The following is a 25,491-nucleotide window of genomic DNA, read 5'->3' on the forward strand; positions in this document are numbered from 1 at the left end:
CTGAGTTTTTGGGTATAAAACTTTCACTGCAAATTAAAATGTTCTGAGCTTAACGTCAGCACATTCATCTGGATGTCAAACTGTTTTAGTAATTTATTACAAAAGTGGGATTTTAACATCTGACAGCAGTAACAGAATTATATTTTTCCTGCGTGCTTTTTGAAAGATGACAAGACAAATGTGCTTAGCTTTTAAATAGATTTTTTTTTTTGTAAAGACATGCAAAGCTTTTAGAATCACGAGGCTCAAATCAGAATCAATTTTCAGTTCCAGGCCAATATTCATTTCAGTTAATAGGAAACGGGGTTACATTTTACAAAAACGTGAAGTGCTACACTGCACTGTTAATAATGTTTGTGTCTTCAGCAGTGGGGAAAAAAAGGCTCTGCAAAAGCACTTCTTCTAGTTAGATGCATTGTTTTTCCAGAACCCAGTACAACAGCAGCTAATGTGAAATGAAAGGATGAGTTTAGTTTTTCCCACATTGGCCAGTATTTTCAATATAGTCACACTGCAGTATAGAGATAACTCAACTGCAGATCAGAATAATAAAATTGGAGCATTTATGGGTGTAAAAAAAATACTAAATCTAACGGGGCACAAGTGCATCCCAGCAAATATGGCTGAAACTCCACCATCATCTCCCCAACAGATGTCAAGAAAAGACAACAGTGTTCAGCATCGAAATGTTTGCTGGGATAAACACTGGATCATTGGAGCACAAAATGGGAGCATAACAACGAATGTCTCGAGGTTTGATGGATGAACATAATCAAGGAAAGTAAAACTAACACAAGAGAGAAATGTACATTTCAAATTAAAACAGGAAGTAACCAAAAGACAAATGCTAAACACCCAGACAAGAAAAGAAAATACTACAGAGAAAAGAAAACACAGGAGGGCAAAGGAACTGACACTGAAACAAGACAGAGAGGGAAACTGTCAGGGTGCTAAAGACACAACATGAACTCAAGAAGACTCCAGCATCTAGCATCTAACAAGAGCCAGCCTTACTAGCATCCACGGTAGCATGTTTAATACCAAAGTAGAAGCTTGCACAAGCCATTTAAAGAGATAAAAGGTCAGTGAAGATAGATAACAATTCATTTCCAGTGAACTGCCATCACTTAATGCTGTGTAACATTCCCTCGCACTGTATCTGCTTCCCTACTTTAAAATGGATTGACCTTACTTCACTCTCTGCACAGCTAAAAAGCAATCCAAGCCTTGTCTTCTTTGAAAATAACAAAAGAGAAGGGAGAGAAGAGAAGAGAAGAGTCCCATCCTACCGTCCATCTCCACTCAATTTGCTTTTCTAAATGGCTGAAGAGTTTAATTTGTTCTGATAAAAGCCAAATGCAGCTCTAAACCTCACACTTGGCAAAATCCAAACATTTGGGAAAAAAATACTTTCTTGCTCCATCTGTTCATCTTATAATACAAACAGCTAAAAAAACTTTTATATTTCTTGTCTACGTTGTTGACTGCAAAGTCTAATGTATTCATTTGAACCAAACAGATAGCTACAGTGCCTCAAATCTAAGCTAAGTGTGGCAAATTCAGTATAAAATTGCGTTTCTTATCAAAACTATATTATTAAAAAATGTGAATTATGCAAAGAAAAATAAGAGGACTGGATAGATTGTAACACTATCTCACCAATAAGCCAAAAGTTATACTGTGAAAAACATATTTTAAAAAGATTGCAGCTCCCATAATTGCAAAGAAGTTCAGCAAATGTTTGAAGCAGCCCTCGGCTCTTTTCTCCTTATGAGCCATTTCATTAGAATGTATAAGAGCAACAGCTAAGCCTGTGAAGTAATTGAAAAGCCGTTAAGACCAAAATGAAGATAAGGGAGGTGGGGGCCGAGATTGGATCCATCTTTCTCAAAGAAGCGTGGACAATCTCTCATCATTTGGCATTCATCTTATCAGCTCACTTATCTGAGCTCGTAATTAACAACAAGCTCTGAACCAGTTGGAGGGATTGCAATTAAGGTCCCAGTCTTATTCAAAAAAAGAAAGAAACAGAGATTCCACAAGTATGGGTCGGCTATTTGTAATGCTTGACTCAGATTTATCATTTCACCTTGTTTGGGGTGAAATAGTATCAGACCACACTGATGACAGATGAGTTGTTGTTCGTTACGTAACCGCAGTGGCTAGTTTGCATGCATTAGTCAACTATTACTGCGCACAAGATCAAATGTTAGAATGACTTTATGAATAGATCATAAAGTCATCTGTCTCCCAGCCTCACATCCATCTGTCTCATGCCTGTTTGTCCACTACATATTCCTCACATCTCACTGCTCTCCCTGAAAATTAACGCTTCCATTTTTTCCACTCTTTACATGTAGGATGGCTACTCTCTCTCTCTATGGTGAGAAAATAAAGGACATCAAATAGTAACCAGTTGTCATGGCAGATGTCCAGCTATGAATCTGAATCTTATATATGTTTTTTTTTTTCTTCAAAGTCAAAGTTTGTGTTTTCCATGACGTCTTCCTGCGTGTTTCACAATAAAAGCCTTGGTAAAAAAAAAAAAAAAAGAAGAAGGGTTCCTGTCTACTGAAATGGTATATGGGCTTTTAATTTTTAATGTGGAGTAATGACGTAACTTTTGCAGAGGAGGAGCAGCCGGATTACAATTCAAACAAAGACATTTAAAAGAAAAGAAGAGACCAAACACTATGAGATGAAACGCAGCAATCAAAGAAAAATAGAAACATTGTTACTAGTTTTGGTTAACTTTGGTTTTGTTAGATTTTAAACAAGAATAAAAGATCTTTTGCTGCCAGTACTACAGCTCTTTTGGCTTACACCCATCTGATCCTGCACTTTACCTCACACTTTCAAGCTGGAGCACTTAATTAAAAAGTTCATTGGTGCATAGCGTTAAAAAGAACAAGCCAGAGCTGCAGTGATTTTCAAAGCATCGGTGGTGTGTTTACACAGATACCATTAGTAACAGCGTATAATCATTACTTTTTGTGCAAGAAGGAATTTGTGGAAACAAATAGTGAAGTTCTAATTTATTTAAAATTCCACTCATCAATATATAACAACTGTGTAATATTACTAGGTGCGCGTAATAGAGCCATTTAATTAAATTGCAAAATAAATGTATAAAATTATTCACTGTAGTCAGTTACTAATCAAAACGTATGTGATTAGACAGAACTTACAGCTGAACAATACTGTTACTAAATAAAGCATACTAATATGAAATTACATGACTGACTGAAAATCTCTGGTCTAAAAATAACAGTTTATGGCATAAACAATACCATAAATCCAATAAACTAGTCTCCACAGTTCCCAGACATTTAGGGAGTGTAGTTAAAAGAAGTGGGGAAGCTACACATTAGCAAAAATGGGACTATCCAATTTTTTTGATATGTGGTGATGGCATCAAATTCAAAAGGAGCTAATATTTTTGTTTAAAAAGAACATTGTGGCGGTGCAGAGGGGAGTAGGTTCAGCCGGATGGCTCCCCTGCCTCAGTCGGGCGATGGGGGTATGTGGCGGGGCGTGGTCTGTGGTGTGGCTGCCAGGGAGGTGGACGCACCTGGCTGACATGAGCTATCACGCCTCACCCGCTTAAGTAGACTGAACTATGTCCTGATGTTGTTGTTAGTGTGTTACTGCGAGCTGAAAAGCTGCAGCCGATTGTAAAAATGCAACCGTGATCATAAAGATGCTGAAAAGCATTAAACCGTGGACGGGTCTGCCATGGAGTTATTACACATCTTTAGATTAAATATTTTATGTGTTTTTATGATCTATTGTGAATAAAACATGTTTTATAAGATGTTTAAATCATTGCATTCTTTTTTATATATATATTTCACACAGCATCACAACTTTTTGGAATTGGGGTCGTTTGGATATAGGTTGTCTGTAGGTTATAGTTCTCAATAATAATATGAAAATGAACATTAACTAATGGTGAAAAGTTACTGAAACATTACTTTCTCACTATATGAGGATATTCTTTGCTTCTCTGAAAGGACTCTACCTGTCCCCTCTGTCTCTGTGCCGGGGTCTGGATGTGTCCGAGGGATTTTTCTTTTACTTTGTTTGTCATTTGCTGATTGGAGTAGTCTTTTTTCACAGTTTTTCATGTGTTTGTGTAAACTGGTGTGTTGCCACAGTAGCAAATAGCCTTTCTCCACACATCACTGTTTGCAGTGTTTTCATTTAGAGCTGTAAAATATCTCCACATGACGTTCCTCTTTCTCTCTGCCATCGCTCTCTCTCACTGCAGCCTACATGTGTCTGCTCAGTGCGGCTGCTTCACGTGAAACACGGGAGGAGGAGGAGCAAAGTATGCCAACATGTGACCACCAGCCATGTGACATCAACTTCTCAACCATTTTCAGATGTATAACAATCATGGTGACAATATAAGACCAAGTGAATAAGGGCCAAGCTACACAGGCCTAGAGGCCAATCTATGACCACCTGGCGACCAGCAGTCGTCAGGGAAAAATGTGTTTTCCCCAACACATTGAGGCAGGCGCTGAGAAAATGATTTCTAAGGCTCCAGTAACACAGGCCTACAGACTGGTCAGTGACACCCCCCGCCCACCCCCGGCAACCATTTGTCACGGGAAAATGCGTATTTTCAAACGAGTTGGCAAAAATTGTCTTGTGACTGCTTTAGGTGGTGGAATTTAGCTGTAGTTTGAATAGAAGTAACAAATGCATCTACAAACGCTGGCCAGCTGCTCTCTGAGCCATAATGAAACTGTCAGCCCCCAAGTAGACACACCTCTGGTATCAACATCCTACATCACCTTGTTCTAAAGCTATCGCAAGATTTTCAGAAAACCTGACTTTTGACCTTGAGGTTGAGGTCACCAGGATTCAAATTTCATGCGATGAGTGAGAGCTGAGTGCAAACTCCAGGAACCACTGCCAACCAGTCATTAACCTATCAACCACTGGTTAGATGACGTCCAATATGGCAGACAGCTTTAGACAAAGTGTGCATGACATCACGTGAGAAACCTCAATAAAAGGAGCAACGTCTATTTTCTCAGTACTAAATGTAGAGGGGAGAAACTGAAACTAAAGTATCAATCACATCACGCTATTATCAATCTGATACCAACACCAGCACTGCTAATGATAGTATCGATCCGCTCATCCCTACAAGGCCAGCTGATATATGTGATCTATATCTATAAACTGCTCATACTGCAGGGATTTAAACATCGTAATTGGATGAGTGACACAGTGCTGTTAAGGGGATGTATTTTCAGTTGCAGGGTGATACCTGCAGGGGAACACTTCCTCTCAGATTTTTAATGAAACAACATGGCAGCTGGACATGTCAGAGTTTCTCTCTATGAGGAGAAAACTTGCCTTGCTGCAGTGGAACGTTTAAAAGCCAATCACCTCATAGCAATGTATGTGTGAGTATGTGGTTCAGTTCAAATGAAGCCTTACTCACCCCAGCTGCAAAGCCTAAACTTCCATCCAAGATGCGCTTCTGAAAAGGGCAGACAAGAAGAGAGATTGTGAGTGATGTGAGTGATCAATATCGTAGTAACCCTGACAGTGGAAGAGCCAGCAGTTCAGTGCATTCCTCACCATCGACTTAACTCGGCAAAATGGGCATGTGTTACAGGAGTCAGAAATGGTAAAAGTACATCAAACAGTGTGCTGGTTTTGCACAGTGTTTTCATGCTTTCTGATTCATTTCTCTGTGATTTAGCTGAATAAATTTACGGTTTATCATATCACTTAAAGGTTGCAGAAGCAAATATTGACATCACTAGCTGCTAAAGTGTTCTGGATTTTCTCACTGTGTCTCCACATAGACTTAAATTCTATATGTGGTGAGCTGTCGGGTGATGGTGAACACACCAGCACATAAATAAATTATTCAACTGTGTGTATCCATTCCACACCTACAAAAAATTTTGTGACAAAAAGTCCAGCTGTGCTGTATTTGAACGCAGCTGATATCCAAGCAGAACACACATGGCTGAAGCGGCCATGTATGAGACTGTGTGTTAGAAAAGACTGTAGCCACAGTGGCACCATCCATTGTAACGTCTGACTGATATCGGGTTTTTAAGACCGATACACATGCAGATATTTGGTGATTTAAAAATGTGATCTTGGAATATATCCACCAACATTTTTTTTCTTTTTAGACATACAAAACATAAACAGATTCTCCTAAAATTTGTTGCCTGTGGTTATTTATTTACTCACTTGTGCTCTGCCTGACTTTACTTAGATCAGCTGGTTTTTGTAATTGTGTGATTCCAAATATGTGTGATGGCAACAGGGAAGTAGCAGAGAGGCTTTTCCTCTCTCTGATGGACAAACTACTCAATATCGATACTCATTTAATGGGTTAAGGCTGCTTCCTCCATCTAGTCTTCATTTTTTTAAATTTCATTTGACGACCACTATAAACGCTGACATCGATTGCTCGGCAAACAGCGAATATCTGCCGCTAATAAATTGAAAATTGACATAGCTGTAATGCATTAGTTTTAAAATCTTAACATTATTGAATTTTGCACCATAAGTTACTACACTTGGATGGGAGAGTGGCGTGCTGAGTTAACATCTAGCATGGACGCCAACCACAGACACACATATCTGCTGATTAGCGCTAATCAACACTGAATAAGATAATTTAGTGAAAATGTTATAAAAGACACCAACAGCACAAGCATAGATGAGACAGCAGTGACTCATATTTAGCTGAGGTGATACCTTGCTGCCTATCAGAAACACTGCAAACTTTAAGCCTGACTAGTAGCAAAACTACAGACGTCCATAACTTAAGAACTACAAAAGTAGAGAAACTTTTGTTAAAGTAAAAGTTGAAGTGCAGGCTTTGAAATGTACTCAAAGTATAAAAATAAAAAGTCACTTTTAAGGTTATTTCTACCAACCAGTTTTTGCCAGCTAACTAAACCTCATGTCATATTAATATTGTAATAAAATAATAATAATACAAAAGAATACAAAGTTTATTTCATGTTAAATTTGAATTCTAATGAATTCACTCAACTTGATCTGTTATGTAGAACAGAAGCAAGAAAGAAAAAACAGAAGGAACCTAGAAACTAGCTGTATTCAAAAACGTAGAATGTTACGGTGGCCCTGAGAGATCAAACAGACTGAAAATATACGCAAATACAAAAATGCTGCAGAATCACAAAAAACACAAGGATGGTGAATGAAATACAACAGAAATAGGAACAAAAATGTTCCGTCACGTTACTGTATCCCCAGAAACACTTCCACTTTTTTTTAAGCATTTGCCATGTTTTTTAAAAAAAAAAGACAAAGAAATAAAATCACACACTGTCCAGGTGAGACCATGAAAGGATGCTATCCATGGAAACAAAACAGGTTTTTCTTCTCCTTTCTTTCTTTTTTTAACGTTGCTTTTTAGTTGTATTGCTTTTGAATGCTGTTTAGTTGGACATTTCAACATGAGAGTCTATGGTGATTTACCCACTTGTAGACCCAGTCTCAAGTGGCCCCAGTAGGAACTTATTTTTGTAGGAGCTGCCAGCACACAGAGAAGACATGAGACATGGAAGGGCCCTGTCTAGCTGGCTTGCAGCAACCGAACTTTCAAAATAAGAGAAAACTAGAAAACTAGAAAAGTAGAAAAGAGAAAAGTAGATTCATTTGAGATAGCATTGTTCTTTCAGATTAAAAAATATATATAAAAATTATAAATTCTAAAATTTGTCACCAAATGTAGGCAGCTGTAAATTGACCAGGTCAGTCTAAGTCCATGGGTGGAAAACTCCAGCTCATCAAATAATTTGCTAGTATTTCTTTAGAAAAGCGATTCCTGGAGCTCAGAGTAACACTCATTACCTGTCGGCTGGAGAAGATGAACACCAGAGCAGCTCCGGCAGCAGTCAGACCCCACGTGAACAGAGTCCCCAGCAGGGCCTGGGTCACAGGGCTGTAGCCTTCTAGCATAGTGACAGACCTAAACAAACAACACGCCCACACTAAAGGTTAGCCCATGGCACATCAGCATTATATTCAAAAAGATAGGAGACAGAAAGACTGCAGAAAGACTTTGAAAACTAGAGTAAAAGAAAAAAGGCTGCTTTCAGGTAATCCTACAAGGCTACAAGACTCCTCTTAAATCAACACACATGCTAATGCACAGCCCTCGTGTGACTGACTCACACCTCACACCTTGTTTTTTCAGCACACAGTGGAACAAAAAAATGTTTCAAATCCTGTTTGCTTTGCATTTTAACATCCTGGATTTTTTTTTCTATTGCTGCACTACGATTACTATCACTGCCTCCCTCGGTTTTTTAATCATCAACACACCAAATGATTTTCATGTTAATATACAATATTCACTTTTTAAACTCCAGTGAAATCAGTTAGTAGTAGTAGTTGTTAGTAAAACTTTTATTTAAATATGAGTGCCTATAAGCTCTGTCTGATAATAAGCCTGTTAACTTTTGGTAAGCCCAATATCTGCCTGAAAGTTCAGCCCCTTGTGGTCAATTCAACTTATTCAATTCAATTTAGTTTTATCATCTCAAGGCACTTTGCTCTGTCTCTACCTTCCAATACAATTTAAACCACATTATCCAATGGGCACTCAGGGCCCACCACATTTGGGGACCCATCCAAGGCACAGATGAAAAAAAGATCTCTTAAACTTTCAGATCATCAAGACATGTATATATATATTTATCATAACAAAATAATATAATTTGTAGAATGAAGTCTTTTTTTTTACCGGCCCCTTTCTCACCTCCACTGCTAAAGAAATTAGTCTACAGCTAACTGCTGTATTTGCACTACTTCCAAAATGAATGAAACAAGTAGAAGGGGAAATATCAAACAACAGAGGGTAAAAAAAGAAGAAGAAAAAAACAGGCATATGCAATCTTTATGGAAACTGCCTTTTTTGTTCTTTTTTCTTCTTCTTTTTTTGTTCAACCAATTCAAGATGAAGACATTGCAGTTAACTTTAAAGTTGTTAAGACAACATTAAGCAAAATGACAAGCAAGATAATCCGGGTGTACACAGGTGGAGCTGTGTGTGCGTGTGTGTGAAAGGACACGCAATTAAATTATATATTACATATTATACTTAAAAGCTTCATTTTTTAAAATTGTGCTTCATTTTCCATTTTATATAAGACGCGTTTTACAACGTGGGCAGCATATAGCCTACTTTGGATGCAAAATGGGGCCACACTATTTAAACTAGTGCAAAGAAGTTTAATCACACATTTAATCAAACATTTAATTTAACATTTAATACCTGAGATATTTTAATATAATATGTCATTTCAGCAATAAAAAAAATGTTGCTTTGAGCTTAAATTGAGGTCACTTTAAGGTCTTCAAGGTCACTTTAAATCTCAATTTTAAATTGTAAAGTTAGACTGTTATTGATCCTTTTTAGCTTAAAGTGTATATTTACTCCCTTTACCTTAGTCTTAAAGTGTATATTTAATTCTTACTCTTCCTATATTTATTGTTGGGTTTTTTGCACTGAATGAAACTGGAGCCTCGTCGTCTCGTCTCTCTGTATACTGTACTGTATATAGCAGAGATGAAAATAAAGTTTACTTTGACTTGTAATGAATAAATATTTAATTTAGATAAAAAGTTCTTACTTCACTGCACAGAGTGTCCTGTGATTATAAAACTTTATTTTTTTGTAATTGAATGTCTTTTTGTGTTTTGTTTTATTTTCCTTTGCTCCTTTTTACGGTGAACCCACTGCAAAATTCCTATAGTAGATCATGAAAAAACAGGAACTTTCTGTTATTCAGTTGTTTACCTATTAGTTGTTTACATTGGTGTAGTGTGAATGGTCACGGAGGTCTTTATCATCAGAAAAAACTGTACAGCTAAAAGTCAAAAACATATATATTATATTTTCCAAACCATCCAGTGGGCAGATTGGAGTCTTTGGTGTGCTGATTCTGGCTCCTGGGCCTTATTTTTGACAGCCACGACTTAGTGAAAAGGATGATTGGGATGGTTACTTTTAATTTTTTCCCCAGAAAGGCATGATGCTGTCTATAAAAACTGTTCTGTGTGCCGGTGTGTTATACACGTTGCTTTTTGACATGTCTAACTATTGAAGAAAGAATGACAGGAAAAAAAAAAAGCCTGATCATGAAAACATGTTGGCGAGAGCTCCTAAACATTTGTGCCCAGGTGTCTGTAATTGGCAGGTGTGCCAACAATACTGTCAGACTATGTGAGACTGCAGCAGTAAAACCCTGGTAGTGTTACAATGAACAAGAGAGGAGCACATAGGAAAAATATTCGCCTCGTACGCGTGGATTCATTTTGGAGCGTGAAGTTAAATGTATTTCTTTCCTGTGCGTATACAATCAGCTTTAAATGACAGCTGACTCTTGTCAACAGCTGTTAACCATTTTTTTCATTTTCTCGTGTTTTCCTTTGCCTTTGCTCTGTTCTGCGATATAACCAGTCTTCGTGGAGACCTCCTGGCAAATCGAGTTTTAAATACCAATACACACGAGGAGCACAAAGTCCAGATTACAGAAAACAGAGGTAAATGAAAGCAAGCCGGCTCTCCTAAAATATTCGCTGTTTTTAAAAAATATCAGTGTCATATTTCCATAACACGCTGTTTCTGGTATTGTGAAGCGAAAGTAATGAATTCGGCACAGTTCAATTTTATCCTAAATCTATGGTATCGCTAATTTCTTTACAAGTCTCTCAGGTTTACTCACTTCTTTCCAGCAGCACTCCGAGTGCTCTGTATTTACTTCCTACTTCCTAGTACACGTGTCTATGACTCTATTAGCCCCGCCTCTGCTCGCAGCCTATTGGCCACCAACTTTAACAGTAGTAACCGAAGACAGCGTTCATTATCGTCAATATTATTATTATTTTTTTATTATGACTATTTTTTAGTTATTATTATTATTATTATTAGTAGTAGTAGTAGTAGTAGTAGTAGTAGTAGTAGTAGTAGTACGTATTTATTTATTTAAAATTTAACCCAACTTTGTTTATAAAGAATTTCAAAAAAAGCAACCACTGACTTAAGTGCTGAAAATAAGAATAAAAAGATTTCAGGAGAATAATTTACATTTAATCTTCCAAATATAATCTGTGTATTGTTGTTGTTTTTTTTGGTAATTAACTGATTCAAACTATCCACTTTTTTTGTAGGTCATATAGGCGAGGAGTTTTCTCACACTGGTGGGATAGACACTCGCTCTTTTCCCCGTTTGTTGTCAGAACTGCCTTGTGTGTGCCTGTCATGTGGCACACACTGAAGTTGGATTCCTCTGAGATTTTGGTGACGAGTAGAACTCTTTCATTCCACCACATCATGAAAACGCTCTCTATTGGAGGGGGTTTTTTTTATTGCAATGAACTCACTTTCGTGGGTTTAAGAAAACACACTGAGATTATTTGAGTGTTGCGACATAGCACATTATCCAGCTGGAAGCAACCATTCAAAGATGACAATAATAGGCAGGCTGTGGCATTTAGGTTTGTGCTAAAAAGCCCAAAATGTGCCATAAAAGACCTTGATAGTACACCAGCAGCAGCAGCCTGAACAAAGCAGGATGGATCCACGCCTTCTTATTGTTTGCACCAAATTCTTAAGCTTCCATTCGATTCACAGCTGAATATGAGACTTGTCAAACCAGGCAATGTTTATCCAAACTTTTATTGTCCAATTTGATGAGTCACTGATAATTACAGCCTCAAATACCTATTCTTAGGACAAGGTGTGGTCTTCTGCTGATGTAGCCCAAGTTTAATGTGTTGTGTGAGATGCTGTTCCGCATACTTGCCTTCCTAACAGCTCAATGCTTATTGGAAGGCGTGATACCAAAGACCATTGTCCGCTGACCTCTGGCATCAACAAGACATTTTCCCTCAGAGAATTCCCACTCACTTGATAATTTCTCTTTTTCAGTTGATTCCATGTAAACTCTATAGATTGCTGTGTGGACACTGTCATTTTCTCAAATACTCAGACTAGCCTGTCTGGAACCAACAATCATGCCACATTCAAAGTCACTTAAATCACCTTTCTTCCCCATTCCTACGTTCAAGACTACATGCTTAAACAAGCCAAATTTCTGCCTTGCTATTGGCTGATTGAATAATTTAGCAAAAAGTGTCATTTGTAAAGTCAAAGAGGTGCAACGTGTTTAGTTTCTGGGGATTCAGAATATAGGCAGTAGTTAGACAGCAGCATGCTAACTTCTATTAAAGTGTTGGAGCCTTCTTCAGTTCTTTGATCATTTCTTTCTTTCTTTCTTCAAACCTTTTCACAAATGAGGTTTCAGTTAATTAAATTGATTTTCATTCCATGCACCTTTTTATCTGGCAGAACACTGAAATTTTGGCTTGGATGGCTGCAAAAAGACCTAAGATTATAGGATTACAAAAGTCTTTGGGGAAATGAATCAACTTCTTACTTGATTTGTGTCCCAGTGCATTTGTGGTCTCAGTCTCTAGTTTCAAGCCTTATTGAACAAAGAATTATGCCCATTTATTAAACCATGGCCTTACTTCAAGTAAAATGAATAATAAAGCAGGGTATACTTTAGGGCATGGCTGTCTTGTGACTGAAAAATTGCTACTGTGTCCATGTGCATTTGTCCAATTTAAGAATGAAGAGATGGCTGCAGCAAAAGTGCTAAAGTGGGGATTCAGAACATCATCAGAACCCAGGAATTAGCCAGCGATTGAGTGCATTCAAAACATCAGCAATTTCTGATATTCAAAACACTTATTTAGTTGGTCCCTGATGCTCTAGTGAATAGGATTTGGTGCTCTCATCGCTGCCGCCCAGGCTCAATTCCCAGTCAGAGAGTGATGCTTGGCACTATACTGATACCCACTCATGAGTGGGCAGAAATTAATGCTGAGACTAATATTCCTCAGTCATATCTTGAGTATGTGTAAGACGGTGGATTCATGTGTTTCTGTGAGTTGGACAGCTCCATAGCATTAAATGTTTTCTTTAAAAGGTTAACAACTATAAGTTAAAGACATATCAAGGTTAAAACTATCTGTAAAAATTGTTGTTGTTGTTAACCCTGAAAACCAGTTATTTGATGGTCACAAATTTTATTTAACACTTCTTCAAGTGATTCAGTGCTTTTGAAAAGTCAGTAATTTAGGGTACTCAAAGCACTGATGTAGTGGGTCCCTGATGGGCTAATGGCTATAATGCAGCTCACTCAGTGCATCAGCTTGGGTTTGATTACTGGTCAGGGAATCAAAGTTGGCATTCTAATATACTGCTGCCCACTGAAGACTTTTTGTGTGTCTTAGTCCAATGGTGCAACTCAAAACGGAGTCTAATCTTCATCAGACATACCCTAAAATTAGATTAATGCTTCCTTGAAAAGTAAAACTTGCATGACAAGTTGCTACACAAATGCAAGTTGGACAGTTTGAAAAGAACTCGTGTGATTTCTAACACCAGGAACCATTTTCAAAGTGAGTTTGATGTCTCCATGACAAGTTTCAGTCAAGCATTATGTTCATCCCATAACTCACGGTCCTATTTAGAGGAAGGCGTTACAACCATGTGATTGACAAAATGCATGTTGTCGTGAGCTTCTTAGTCAAATCCACTGCGTGTCTTGTCATGTCAGGTTTCAGAAAAATAGATGGCTTTATCCAAAATGCCACAGTCAAAGCAAACTTGCTGGTGAGGTCATGGTATTTATGTCAAACTGATATGCAGTCTGTCGCATTCACCCAAATATAAAGTGGAAGAATCAAGTAGTTATGTCTAGTTTTGTTTTCTTGTTGACTGCCCCTCCAGTGGGGCACCTTCTTTTTAGAATAAATAAAGATAAAGATGTTCAGAAAGTGAATTAAGCAGGCTTGTGTGTATAAATATACGTATATAGCGAGAGCTGAAAGTTAAAGAGATGACAATATCAGTAACAAAACTCTAGATATGACCTTGGATGTAAGTCTTGAGGAACATCTATTTTGTGGTCTGAGGTTTTATTTAACATTTCCTGGATAGAGTTCAAATGTCAACCCTGTAGCCTGGGTTTGAATAGGACTCAGGAGTTGAGGCTAGACACCCTAATGCACTGGTGCATTAGGGTGTTTTAGTCTTCCACTAAGGTGTTTTTGTCCATTTTAATGTCACAATTCTAATCTTCATCAGTCATGGCTTGACCAAGATTGAAACTTTCTCAAAAAGTCAGAGAAATGTAACAAGCTAGCTGCAAGAGGCTAAAATTATGGAAGTCCATGAGACAACAAACCGACTTCTTGCTTAGGTTCTCGCCTCAATAAACAATTTCCTGGTGGGTTTGTGGTCTAATTTAAAGTCTTCCTGTATCCTGTATGCAGCAATATGTTGTAAAACAGGGTCAAAAATTAACTTTCTACCTACAAAGCATTAGTATATTGAACAAAAAGTGGATACAATTTTAAAAAATCAACTTGGAAACAACCCAACCAACTGTAATGTTAAAATATATATCCGAAATAATGTTTGCAGATGCAGGATGTTTAATGGTAATAAACTATTTCTTTTACTGTGCTGTCATTTATGAATAATCCAAATGCCTTAATTCATGACTTTCAAACTAGTTTCATATTGTAGGCCACATACAGCTCACTTTGATTTTAAATGGGACAGACTGGAAAAACTCCATTTCTTTCATAGTAGAGTAGTTTAACTGCACATTTAATCCCAAATATATCTAAATGTAAGACAAAGAAGTGCAATTGCAACAGTATGCCTCAGTTTTTCTGCATGATAAAGGAATGATGTTGTAGTTAATGAAAGAAATCTGTCAGCGTGACTCTTGGGGCTTAAATTGTAAGAAATAAATGTGGAAAATTATGGAAATAATCGCACAAATTGTCCTGTAAATATTAAGCAGTTACTAAATAAAATCCCTTTTTTTTTAATTCATTCGTTTTATTTATTATTATGATTAATGTGAAGAAAACTACAACAGACATTTCTATAGCAGATAGTGAAAAAACAGGAGCTTTTCTGTTATTTAATTGTTTCTCTATTATTATTGTACTTTGAATGTCTTTGGGGAGATCTTAATCAGTAGGACAAAGGTGTAAGATTTATGAAAAAACTGTTAAAAGTCGTATATTTTTTGCCCTCCCTCACATTTTTCAATGCCGTCCATTGTGATGTGATTGGAGTCTTTGTTGAACCATTGCTGGTCACCCGGCCTCATGTTTGCTGCCCCTGCCTTAATTAATGTTGGGACCTTTGCTTTTCTGAAAAGAAACAGATTACGTTGATGTTGCTTTTCCTGTAAGTTGCCACTCTCATCTCTGGGAATTCTCAGGTAAGCTGACCTTTGATCCGGGCTTTTGTGCTTTCTAGTACAGAATTTCCCAAACCTGAAATCTTCCGTGAGCTCCAAATCACTGACCACATAACACTTCTTGCAGTGATGTGAATTATTAACGGATGAGTCATCAGTCTTGCTGTTTTATGTTTCATACCCACCATACCATAGAAGTTGACAATTAAGAGGACCCTATGTGTGGTTTTTTCCATTATTTAACAACCCCAGTGGGGGTTCAGGCATTTAAAGCTTTAAGCATCTTGTTTTCATGGAATGTTGGCTAAGCCTGTTATTTGAGGGTTGCATTTTTTTTCTTTCAGTGCTGGCAGTTGATAAAACTCAGGAACTTTGCAGTGTTGGAAATCAGCTGGTAAAGTTCACTTCAGTACATTACATTACATTTAGTACTGAATCTGCATGTCTAGGGTTCTGCTGTTACTTATCAGCTGTCATGTGGTTGCATTGTGGAATGATTTAGTTAATGCAAAAATAATCCATTACTATTAGAAACAAAATAAAGACCCAGTTACAAAAGCTATACATGTGGGAAAACATCATAATTTAATTTGCAAACAGGTTTGTAGTGGAAAGTCAAGGCCATGAGCTCTTCATCAACCAAATACATGATGCCTTATGTCTCGGGTGGGTTGTTATCTTTTTAAAGGCCTTGCTACCTCCTTGTCCACTGATTTCGGTTCTTGCAGGATTATCAAACATCTGTTGTGCAAGATGGCTGTCAAAGAAAGCAGCCCTCGTTCTTTGATTCTCAAGAACTGACATCAAATACTCAGTTTTCCTTCTGAGGTGTTTGATCCCTTCAGTTTTTATGCTAAAATGACTTCAAAACAGCCATATTGGTAACATGTCAAAGAGACATCATGCCAGGTATTTCTAGGGTAGTTTTGCATGTGGAAACAGGAATGGGAATAGTTAAAATCACCATGTTTTAGGAAAGAACTCTTAAAATGCTGCCCTAGACAAGATAAAGCTGACTAATATTCCCTCAAATATTTTAAATTTCTATGTTGCAGTTACAAAAGCTCCAGATTTACATAACTGGTCAATGACGCTAGGTGTTTAGTCATTGTTTCTAGGAAACAAAAGCGGGGTGAACATAGTCTGGTACTCTATTGGCTTCCTCTCAATTCCAAGCATGCTGAAAGTATTTGGTGCAGCATGCTATTCCATCTGTAAGATTTTTTACAGAAAAGGCCCTCTTATGAAATAACAATGTAAAAAATGCAGTAACACTGTCTGACTCATAGTTTACTGGAATAATTAGATATAGCATGCAAGCTGCAGATGGTCTCTGTGCTTTATTTGAGTCTTTTTTAGTAACACTAGCAGCATGGCTCCGTGGAACATTTGTCCGCCTGTTGCTGTCGCACAGAAAATGAACCCACATGGAGTTTTGAGCAAAGAGCCACAATACTCAGAGTATGAATGCCACCAATTTGACTGAGAGCTACCATCAGATTTGCTAAAGATATACAAAGCGCACAGAGGATGTATTTTTGTGCTAACAGCAGGTCAGGCTGTTCATAGATTCCATAAAATATTTTGATGTCTGCCAAATTAGCGCGACATATTCAATATTCACACATGCTAACTCCTGCAGCTGTTGGTAGTCCCGTGACTACTCAACCTTCACCTTTTACTTTGACAAACTGCCCGATGGATTCTTTTCATTTGGACTTGGGAAAAGCATTTCATCACTCATCCAAGTGACTTCTTCAGCCTGACTGATCACTACAGATAGTCCTGATTCATGTGATGAACATGAATGAGTTTAGTAACTTTCATACAGTTAGATTTGTGTAACAGTTTCCTTCATTATTAAATTTCTGAAAATCTAAAGTTATCTTCTCATTATATTATATAATCATCAGCATATACATCATCACTGTCAAAATATTTGCATTAGAATTCTGACTTTAATCTCAGAATTCTGGAAAAGAAGGGAAAAAAAGACGTGCCCACTTTTTTTTTCTGGTGACCCTAATCCTCTTCCTTATAGTGAGGATGTCACAATACCAGAATTTTAGTATTAGCTACTTTTATGACTCTTTATACTGGTAAAAAAAGAAAAATTGCTCATAATATCTAGTTAAATATAAATTCCTTTATTAAAAACCCATTTTAAATCACTACAGTGGTCGCCCCATGATCGGAAGGTCGGGGGTTCCAATACACTGAACGGCTACCCTGAGGTACCCCTGAGCAAGGTACCGTCCCTACACACTGCTCCCCGGGCGCCAGCTTAGTGGCTGCCCACTGCTTCACTCAGTGAATGGGTCAAATGCAGAGAAAAACAAGTGATTTCCCCACGGGGATCAATAAAGTATACATTATTGTTATTGTTATTATTATTATTATTGTTATTACTAACTTGTTAATGAAACCTGTTAATGAAAATGTTATCTTTAGTCTGAAATATTAGGTTGCTGAGTAGCCTGCTAAGGAACGTAGTTTCACGGCAGAAAAATGTCTCAAAAAAACACTTTCTGCAATTCTAATCAATGAGTGACTGAACTAGTTGCTATCTTCCACATGTAGTTTTGTGTGCCATTTGTAGTTTTTCCTGTTCTTGCAGAAATGCTTCTTCTTCAGCGTGTAAGGAGATCAGAAGGTTCAAGTTCAGAAGAACTGAAACCTCTGCACATACACTGCTTATGATACCTATGGTACTAAAAAATAAATCCTAAGTTTAGTATTGAAAAGCATCAGAAGTATTGTTTAAGATGACATCCCTCAATGGGAGTAAACTTGGGGTGAGTATCATAACTATTCAATTACTACACAGCCAAATGAGACACTTGCTAAATGACTTGTGGCTATTACTCACCTATTCTAAAAGGTAAAAATTAGAATCTACAAACTGCTTAATAAAGAATTATAATTCTCCACTTCATTTTGTAAATCTGTCTGATTAGTCACGCATATGGATGGTGCTTTGTCTTTGCTTCTCATTAGTAATCCTACAATGATTCTCCGTCTCCTTTCAGCAGTTTTTGTTCTGCTCTCATCCTGAGCTGAGACGACTAAATTAAACATTTTTTTATTTTCCTCACTTTCACTTAAAAAAAAAAAAAAAAATTTCTTCAGTAGTCTTGTACTGCTCTGAGATCCAGACTAATTTGCTGCTAAAGATGGATGTAAAAATCACGTCTTTGCCAGTGCATGCCATTCTACAACGGCTGAGATCCTTAAATGAAGAGCATGAGTATGCAAGGCTTTTATCAATTTGATGAAAAGAATGTGTGTGTGTGTGCGTTTCTGCTTACACACAGTTTTAGCTGTGACTCTGCACAGAGTTTATGCATCAGGCATCTGGAGTGATAAATACTCTGCAAAACTATGAAGAAAGTCCAGAAGACAGAGCATTATCATTCCCAACGCGTAACATACCAATGATTTGTCACGCGCCTAGGCGCAATAATAATGCAAAGGGTATTCCACATTCTTATAAAACCCTCTCTCTTCTCAATTGAATCCAATAGAAAGGCTTTTGCGGTGGTAACACGCGCCTAGAGCAGAGGCTCCAGCCGTCCATTCCAGCCTTAACCCTAACCTTAACCCTAACCTTAACCCTATCACGTAGTGTTTTCCAAAGTGATTCAGGATCCAAACGTAAGACACATTTAGAGATTCGTTCTCACGCTCTCATGCCGCCGAACGCGTAACACACTGACAATTTGTGACATTGGTCGGTGTGTTACACGTAGGGATGAGAACGTGTTGCAGAGCAGGGTGTTTTGTTCAACCTGGTTGGAGAGCAAAAGTGTTTACAGGTCCACACTACACCCTGAGACACACTGAGAAGCCACTGTCATAGTGGGGGGTGAGTAATAGTTTCAATATGGGGCTAATGACGCACATTTTCAGACAAGACTGGGAAAACTGTTCCTTTTTTGAAATAGCAATGTAAAAGGTAAGTCCTAGAAGGAAGATTGCAGAATTCAGATCTATGTGAGACATGAGAGTGGAAGTAATATGTGTTACAGTAAGTGCATGACAGTTGTGTAAGATGGGAAAAAGAAAGATTTAGGAGGAAAATAAAACGGAACAGAGGATACTTTTCAAAGCTTTTCTGATAAATGGTGAAGTGGCCTTTAACCTCGAGGTCATCCGTGCGAGGGCTGACATTCATCTATTTCCTCGTGACTTATCCTTTTGCTGTAGACAGCGCTGTCGCACGTGGACACGGATGTCAACATGTCCGCTTAAACATGTCAGTGAAACGCAGCCTGTGAAATACGACGCTGTCAAACGTCTCCAAATTTAGCACCGTTGAAACAAGGGATGTTTTTTTAAGAAGGCAGAAGGCTTTGGTCGGGGCGTAGAGGGAGGCTTTGTTCTGTGAAGTGCCAGTCTCTGGGGAGACATTAAGCCAGAACCTAATCATGAGTTCAAACAACAAAAGCATTTTTTCTGCAGTTAATTGGAACCAGTTTAAGCGACAGACAGGCGGAACGTCTCGGAGAAATCTCAGGGGAAATCTGACGAATGAGCTGTTAGATGAGCTGATAAGTGTCCTTGTCTAGTTTTGATTGAAATCCGGTTCTGGTGTTGATGGTAGGTGGCGGAACGTGCTGGAGGAATTTCAAAGGGTTATTTCAGCTATGCGTGGCTGAACCGCAACAGAACGAAGGTCAGCACTCATCCGCCGACCTCCGCCTTGCCCTCCTACCTCTCTCTTCACCACCTTTTCTTTCTTTTTTTTCATTGTCACCTTTTTCCCTCTGTAGCTTGAAAAAGGGTTGGAGGAGCATTGAAATAGGATAAAGAAAGAGAAAAAAGAGGTTTTAGCATCCCGTGTCAAATGTCAGAAAATAAAAGCCCCGATTTCTGTTTCCTGTCGGCAGATTTACTCTGTCTGGGTTGCAGAGGTGGGTGGCCCCGGGCAACGAGCTGGTTGTTATTATCTTTGCGTGTTTAGGTTTTACTCATGTGACCCCCCGCTGAACTGTGCAGGCAGAAAAGAGAGGTGGATAAAATAAATGGGGGGGGGGGGGGAGTAAATAGAAATGAAGAGGGAGTGAAGACAGGAAAAAAAGTTATTAAAACAAAAGTATTGTAGCAGACGGGAGCACGGGTTTACCTTGGAAACAGCATTACAGCAGAGAAACCAGGGGAGGCAGAGCCAAGCTGGAGTTTATCACAATCTTTGGAGAGTGATGAACCAGGGGAGGAAGGGGGGGAGGTGGCACACTCCCAGCACACTGAGGGGTGGAAGAGATATAAAAGGGCTCCCAGGGAGAAAGAGTGGTCAGGCAAGTGTGTGAGCTGCTGTCCTGCTTGTTTCCACACTGCTGCACGCCACTGTTTCATGCTTGTGTGTGTGTGATGTGAGAGAGCCGCGTGCCGTCTCCACCACAAAGGAATAAACTTTTACAGTTATTTGTGCCAGAGGATAAAAGGAAGTAACGACTAACTGGAAGAGGGGAGTTGATGAGTTTCTGAAGCCTGGCACTTCTCAAGTCTGGAAGTTTGATTTGTTTTTCTTTTTCGGTTGAGTTGTTTACTCATCGCCCTCTGAGAACCTCCACAGCAGAGAGTCAAGAGGTGACTCTTGAACTGCGTGCAGACGAATTTAAACAGAAGCCGAGATTTTCATCCACCCTGCGCTGTGACTGTTCAGAGTGTCACTTTTGTGCCCTTGTGTTCCTTTTTTGATCAGCCTTTGGAGTCGCAATGAATGCCTCATTTTTATATGATGCGGACTACAATCAGTCCTTAGTGGATGGGGATTTTTACTGGGAGGAAAATCTAGACGGTTTCGGCATCACGATGGCCTTTCTCTACCTGGTGGTTTGCGTCATGGGGCTAGCTGGAAACGCGCTCGTTATTGTCGCCATTTTAAAGTTCGACAAGCTGTCCTCTTCGACCACAGTGTACATTTTCAACCTTGCGCTGGCCGATGGACTATTCATGGTTGGTCTTCCCTTTATAGCGAGTCAGAACTTGATGAACCGCTGGATATTTGGAGACGTGGCGTGCAAAGCGGTCATGGTGCTGGACGGCATCAATCAGTTCACCAGCGTCTTCTGCCTGACGGTGATGAGCATCGACCGCTACATGGCGCTGGTCGACCCTCTTCGCTTTGCCTGTTGGAGGACCCCACGCTGTGCCAAGATTGTTTCATCCCTCCTCTGGCTGTTCTCCCTCCTCACCATCCTCCCGATGGCGGTTCACTTCTCGACCGATCACGGCTTTTGTACTCCGGACCTCGGCTCAGACGCCCGGTGGCTTGGCATCCTCTCTTACACCTTTATCTTGGGTTTCGCTTTACCATTTACAGTTATGACAGGTTTCTACGTGGCACTGCTGCTCGCCTTATGGAGTCAGAAACTCCGAACCGCAGCGGTGAACCTGGAGAGCCAGCAGCTGGAGCGACAGGTCACCAAAATGGTGGTCGCAGTGGTTGTTGTGTTTGGATTGTGCTGGCTGCCGTTTTACACCTTCAACTTCTGTTCTCCATACCAAAACAGCTATGCTGTGACCTTCTTCAGGGCTTTTGAGTTTGTGGTCCTGCTTTCCTACTCATGGAGCTGTGCAAACCCTATCCTGTACGCCTGCCTCTCTGACACCTTCAGGAGGCACTTCCGCACCCTACTCTGCCCCATCACCAAGCCTTCTTCCAGCATGCAGTGCATTCCTGACCAGCAGAACCTAAATGACACAGTTGTGTGTGATGGCACCATTACCCCATAAAGCCAAACGAATTCTGGCTGCATTTTAATTCACTTCCTATTATGATGCACTGCACGATACTTTTGGACTTCTTTCTTTTCAGTTACTCGTATAATGCATTGCAGGTACCTACAATGACTTAGGAAATCACTGTGTGTGCAGCAACTATATTCTTTGTTTATTTCCACAATTGTTTGCCTAATCCAAGTTAAACTTGGCTGGCTTTCTGCTGGCAACCCGAGTAAGTGAAGTGCTGACTTTCAGATCATTTGGATGAACGATTCTCATATTTTGACTAAAAGTTGTTCTCTGCTACCAGTGTTTGCACTAGAACTGCTGACTGCTCCACTCTGTGTGTAGGGGGGATGGGCATACACACAAACACAGATATGTTAGTCGTTTGTCTTTGTGTGCGCATTCATTGACATTAATGCATTCTCAAGCCTCTTACCGCAAAGTTTATCCATGACAATGAAGTATTTACCCTAGCCTGGGCTGAACTAATCTCCGACTGTAACCCTAAAACAAAGTTAAAGTCATCCAAACAGTTCAGATTTTTCCAGCATTCCATTAAGCTGATGGCCCCAGACTCAAAAGGTAGTTGTCACAAGGACAACTGGACAAGTTTCACTTTAGTTTTCTTGTGTTTGGTTTTCTGTGACACTCGCTGATGTTTTTGGATGTGCTGTAAGAACCCATTTTGCCCATTCTGGACAGCCAAGTTTGACCTGGAGCAATCACAGACACATGCAGAGAGTGTATCTTTATAATAGCATCACTTTGTTGAAAAACAAGAGCTTTATGATTGCCTACATCTGATGCATTTGTGTAAATTGCAGCTACAAAAAAATATCCCGGGTTACACTTTTCACAAACATGCCCTAGCTTGGCAAATTTCCCTTTTTTATGTTTTTTGTTCAATCTTCTCCACTTGAAATGTACATTTTATCCTCAAGCTTGTAGCCTTGGGTGTGTGGATTGATGCCTTTCTGACTGTGCATTGAGCTGCGACTTTAAAGGGTTAATTCAATTCATCATTATATAAAATGCAGGCTTAAACACTTCTTAAAAAGCATAAAGATAAAACAGAAAACACCAGACACTGTCACTAAATTTGATTAGATGATTTCCATAAAACTCTCTTGGTTTAAATATCACGTGTCTGTCTGACTCAGACCTGTTGTATAATTTGCCGAGCTCAAAAAATTCAGGCGAAATGCTCTAATGCATATCCTGCTATAGCGCTTTTCAGCAGAGCTAATAAAATGTAGCACAACAGGGATGAAGTGTGGACAGGTGGAGTGTAAACAGAATAACACGGGTCACATGCTTTTGGCAGCACCAACTCATACACGCACGTACACACTCAGCAAATAGCATCTCCACATCTCCCACAGCTGGATTATGTCCCAGTGGCTGTGCATGCAGGAAGGCATCAGATGAGTGTATTTCTACTCGGCTGGCCACGAGCACGCACTTGCATTTATGTGTGCAAGCACCTATGCTATTCTGTTTGATGGTGACATACAAAAAGACACCCTTAACTGGGTGAAAGATACATAAACTCAACATTACGCCTGTGTGGTATATGAAAACTTCCAATGTTTGTTCTGTGTTTTGTCATTGTGGAAATGTATGCTTTACCCTGCTCCTGGGTGGAAACCTGGAACCTCCAGAGTTTCTTCATCTCAGTCTGAATTATGATGTAATCCAAGGACAGGAGTTTTTAAACCAGCATAATCTGTCAATGCCAATCAAGCCTGCAAATACATACACATGAAAACAGGAGATTTTCTTTGAACAGTGATATTTCCTGATTGCTTCATTCATTCAGTAATTCTTCGATTGAGCGCATAACCACCCACCCCCTCCTTTTACCTCTCTGTCACTTTCACTGCTTTTAAACTTTTATGTTTTTGACAGCTATTCTCAAGATTAACCTCCACCAGCTGTGACACACTGAGACACTGCTTACACGTGTTACCCCGGCACTCGAGTGCAGGAATCCAGCTCGGCCATCTCATCAGAGCAGTTAGAGTGGCCACCAACGCACCGCAGAAAGACTCAAATCAGCTCACGAAAGGCTGAGGAGATTTCAAGCCGTCCAGCTGCTAACTGTCTCCCTACATCTTTCCATAAGCACTCCCGCTGGACAATCCCAAGAATACTTAGTGAAATGCGGTTTGTTTTTTGGGCTCTTTTTCGTCAATTTAAGAGTTAACAAAAACACGTGCTAACAACAATAACGCTTCTTGCTCACAGTGCTTTTTTTTCCCTCTTTTACTTCAATTTTATCCAGAAAAAAAGACATGAAAACACAAATTGTGGAAGGTACACAGAAGGAGCCAACCACTTCATTCATAGAAGCAGCATTTTTGCACATATAAAGAAAGAGACATTTTAAAATGATCAATGATACAGTATGTATGAATGAGATTAATATGTCAGTTACACCACACGAAAATCCCACATTCTGTTCCTGATGTTATATAAATGAATAAATTATAAGAATAAAAGAAAATCAGCCTGAAACTTTCTTGATTTTAAGCTTATTTCAGTCTCTGTATCTTTACTGTATTTATGTGCAAAGAAATTAATCACCACCAAGTTCTGTTAAACTTTTCCGTAAAGATTATCTTACCAGTTAATGTAACCATTTTTCAAACCTCACCGAGGTTTGATTTTAAAAGCAGCATTAATTTTTTTCCAAACACTTCCAAAACAGCATCTCTGCCTCATCCATCTCCTCTAAGGTGAAGCAAACTGAGTGTCTTGACTTGACCGTTTGCTCCGATATCGTCCCCTGAAGGGCATCCTGTAAATGTCAGGCCTGCTCGCTGACACCCACTTGTATCTGCTGGCTTCATTTTAAGAACTAATGAACCTCTGCCAAAATGTTTAAAATGCTGAAGGCAAAGAAAGACTTGACCAGCAGTGGTGTGTCAGAGTTGGCCTAAAGGCATAAAACAGTCCTTAATTAGTTTGGTGGCATGGCTACCGTAAATGTATATAGAGAGAAAGAGAATGTTTTAATGCAATATTATAAACAGCTGATGGCTGTTTTGTTGTTGAAATAAAATATTCAAATGTGCTAACATGATTTCTAACATAGTGGATAAATAAAGAATATTTTTCTCCTGTCAATTTGGTCTGTCAACATCATTAAATATAAATAAAGTTCTAAATAAATGAGACGTCTGTTTCTTGTGGATTGTATCCTTTAGGGTTGCTGGAGGGGGCAGTAGCTGCAGGTTGGCCCTGAGGAGGTCACTGAGGGATCGGTTATATCAGTCACTGAACACTGAGGCAGGAGTGGGTTGGGGTGGTGGAGTTCATGAAGGGGAAAAGTTTGCACTACACATTTCTGTAACACAAACAGTCACACAGCTGACCATGTAGTCTGAGTTACAGTTTTTTCGAGTGACCACTAGATGCTGGCACTTCATCTAATGTAAGCTGA

The 25,491-nt window shown here is 39.1% G+C and overlaps 2 protein-coding genes and 1 long non-coding RNA gene across 4 annotated transcripts in view; 2 read left to right on the top strand and 1 right to left on the bottom strand.

The window, feature by feature from the left end:
* Window positions 1-10,824, bottom strand: part of slc39a11 (solute carrier family 39, member 11) — a 161,856-nt gene extending 151,032 nt beyond the window's left edge. For both annotated transcript variants that reach the window (XM_005447999.2, XM_003438683.3), the window contains exons 1-3: window positions 10,749-10,824; window positions 7,870-7,987; window positions 5,462-5,500 (exon numbers count right to left, since the gene is read on the bottom strand). In XM_005447999.2, the coding sequence (XP_005448056.1) occupies window positions 5,462-5,500; window positions 7,870-7,977 (147 nt within the window). In that variant the 5' untranslated portion in view covers window positions 7,978-7,987; window positions 10,749-10,824. The remainder of the gene's footprint in view (window positions 1-5,461; window positions 5,501-7,869; window positions 7,988-10,748) is intronic.
* Window positions 10,186-12,876, top strand: LOC102077968 (uncharacterized). Its single transcript, XR_001224805.3, has 3 exons — window positions 10,186-10,370; window positions 10,484-10,566; window positions 11,194-12,876. It is a non-coding gene; the product is annotated as an uncharacterized LOC102077968 (long non-coding RNA).
* A 7,627-nt stretch (window positions 12,877-20,503) lies between these two features.
* LOC102077512 (somatostatin receptor type 2) lies at window positions 20,504-24,212 on the top strand. The gene has a single exon (XM_005447998.4). The coding sequence runs from the start codon at window positions 21,033-21,035 to the stop codon at window positions 22,050-22,052; it is 1,020 nt and encodes a 339-aa protein (XP_005448055.1). The 5' UTR covers window positions 20,504-21,032; the 3' UTR covers window positions 22,053-24,212.
* Window positions 24,213-25,491: the final 1,279 nt, after the last annotated feature.

The sequence above is a fragment of the Oreochromis niloticus genome, linkage group LG8 (genome assembly GCF_001858045.2).
Source record: "Oreochromis niloticus isolate F11D_XX linkage group LG8, O_niloticus_UMD_NMBU, whole genome shotgun sequence".
In the NCBI taxonomy this organism is placed as follows: Eukaryota; Metazoa; Chordata; class Actinopteri; order Cichliformes; family Cichlidae; genus Oreochromis; species Oreochromis niloticus.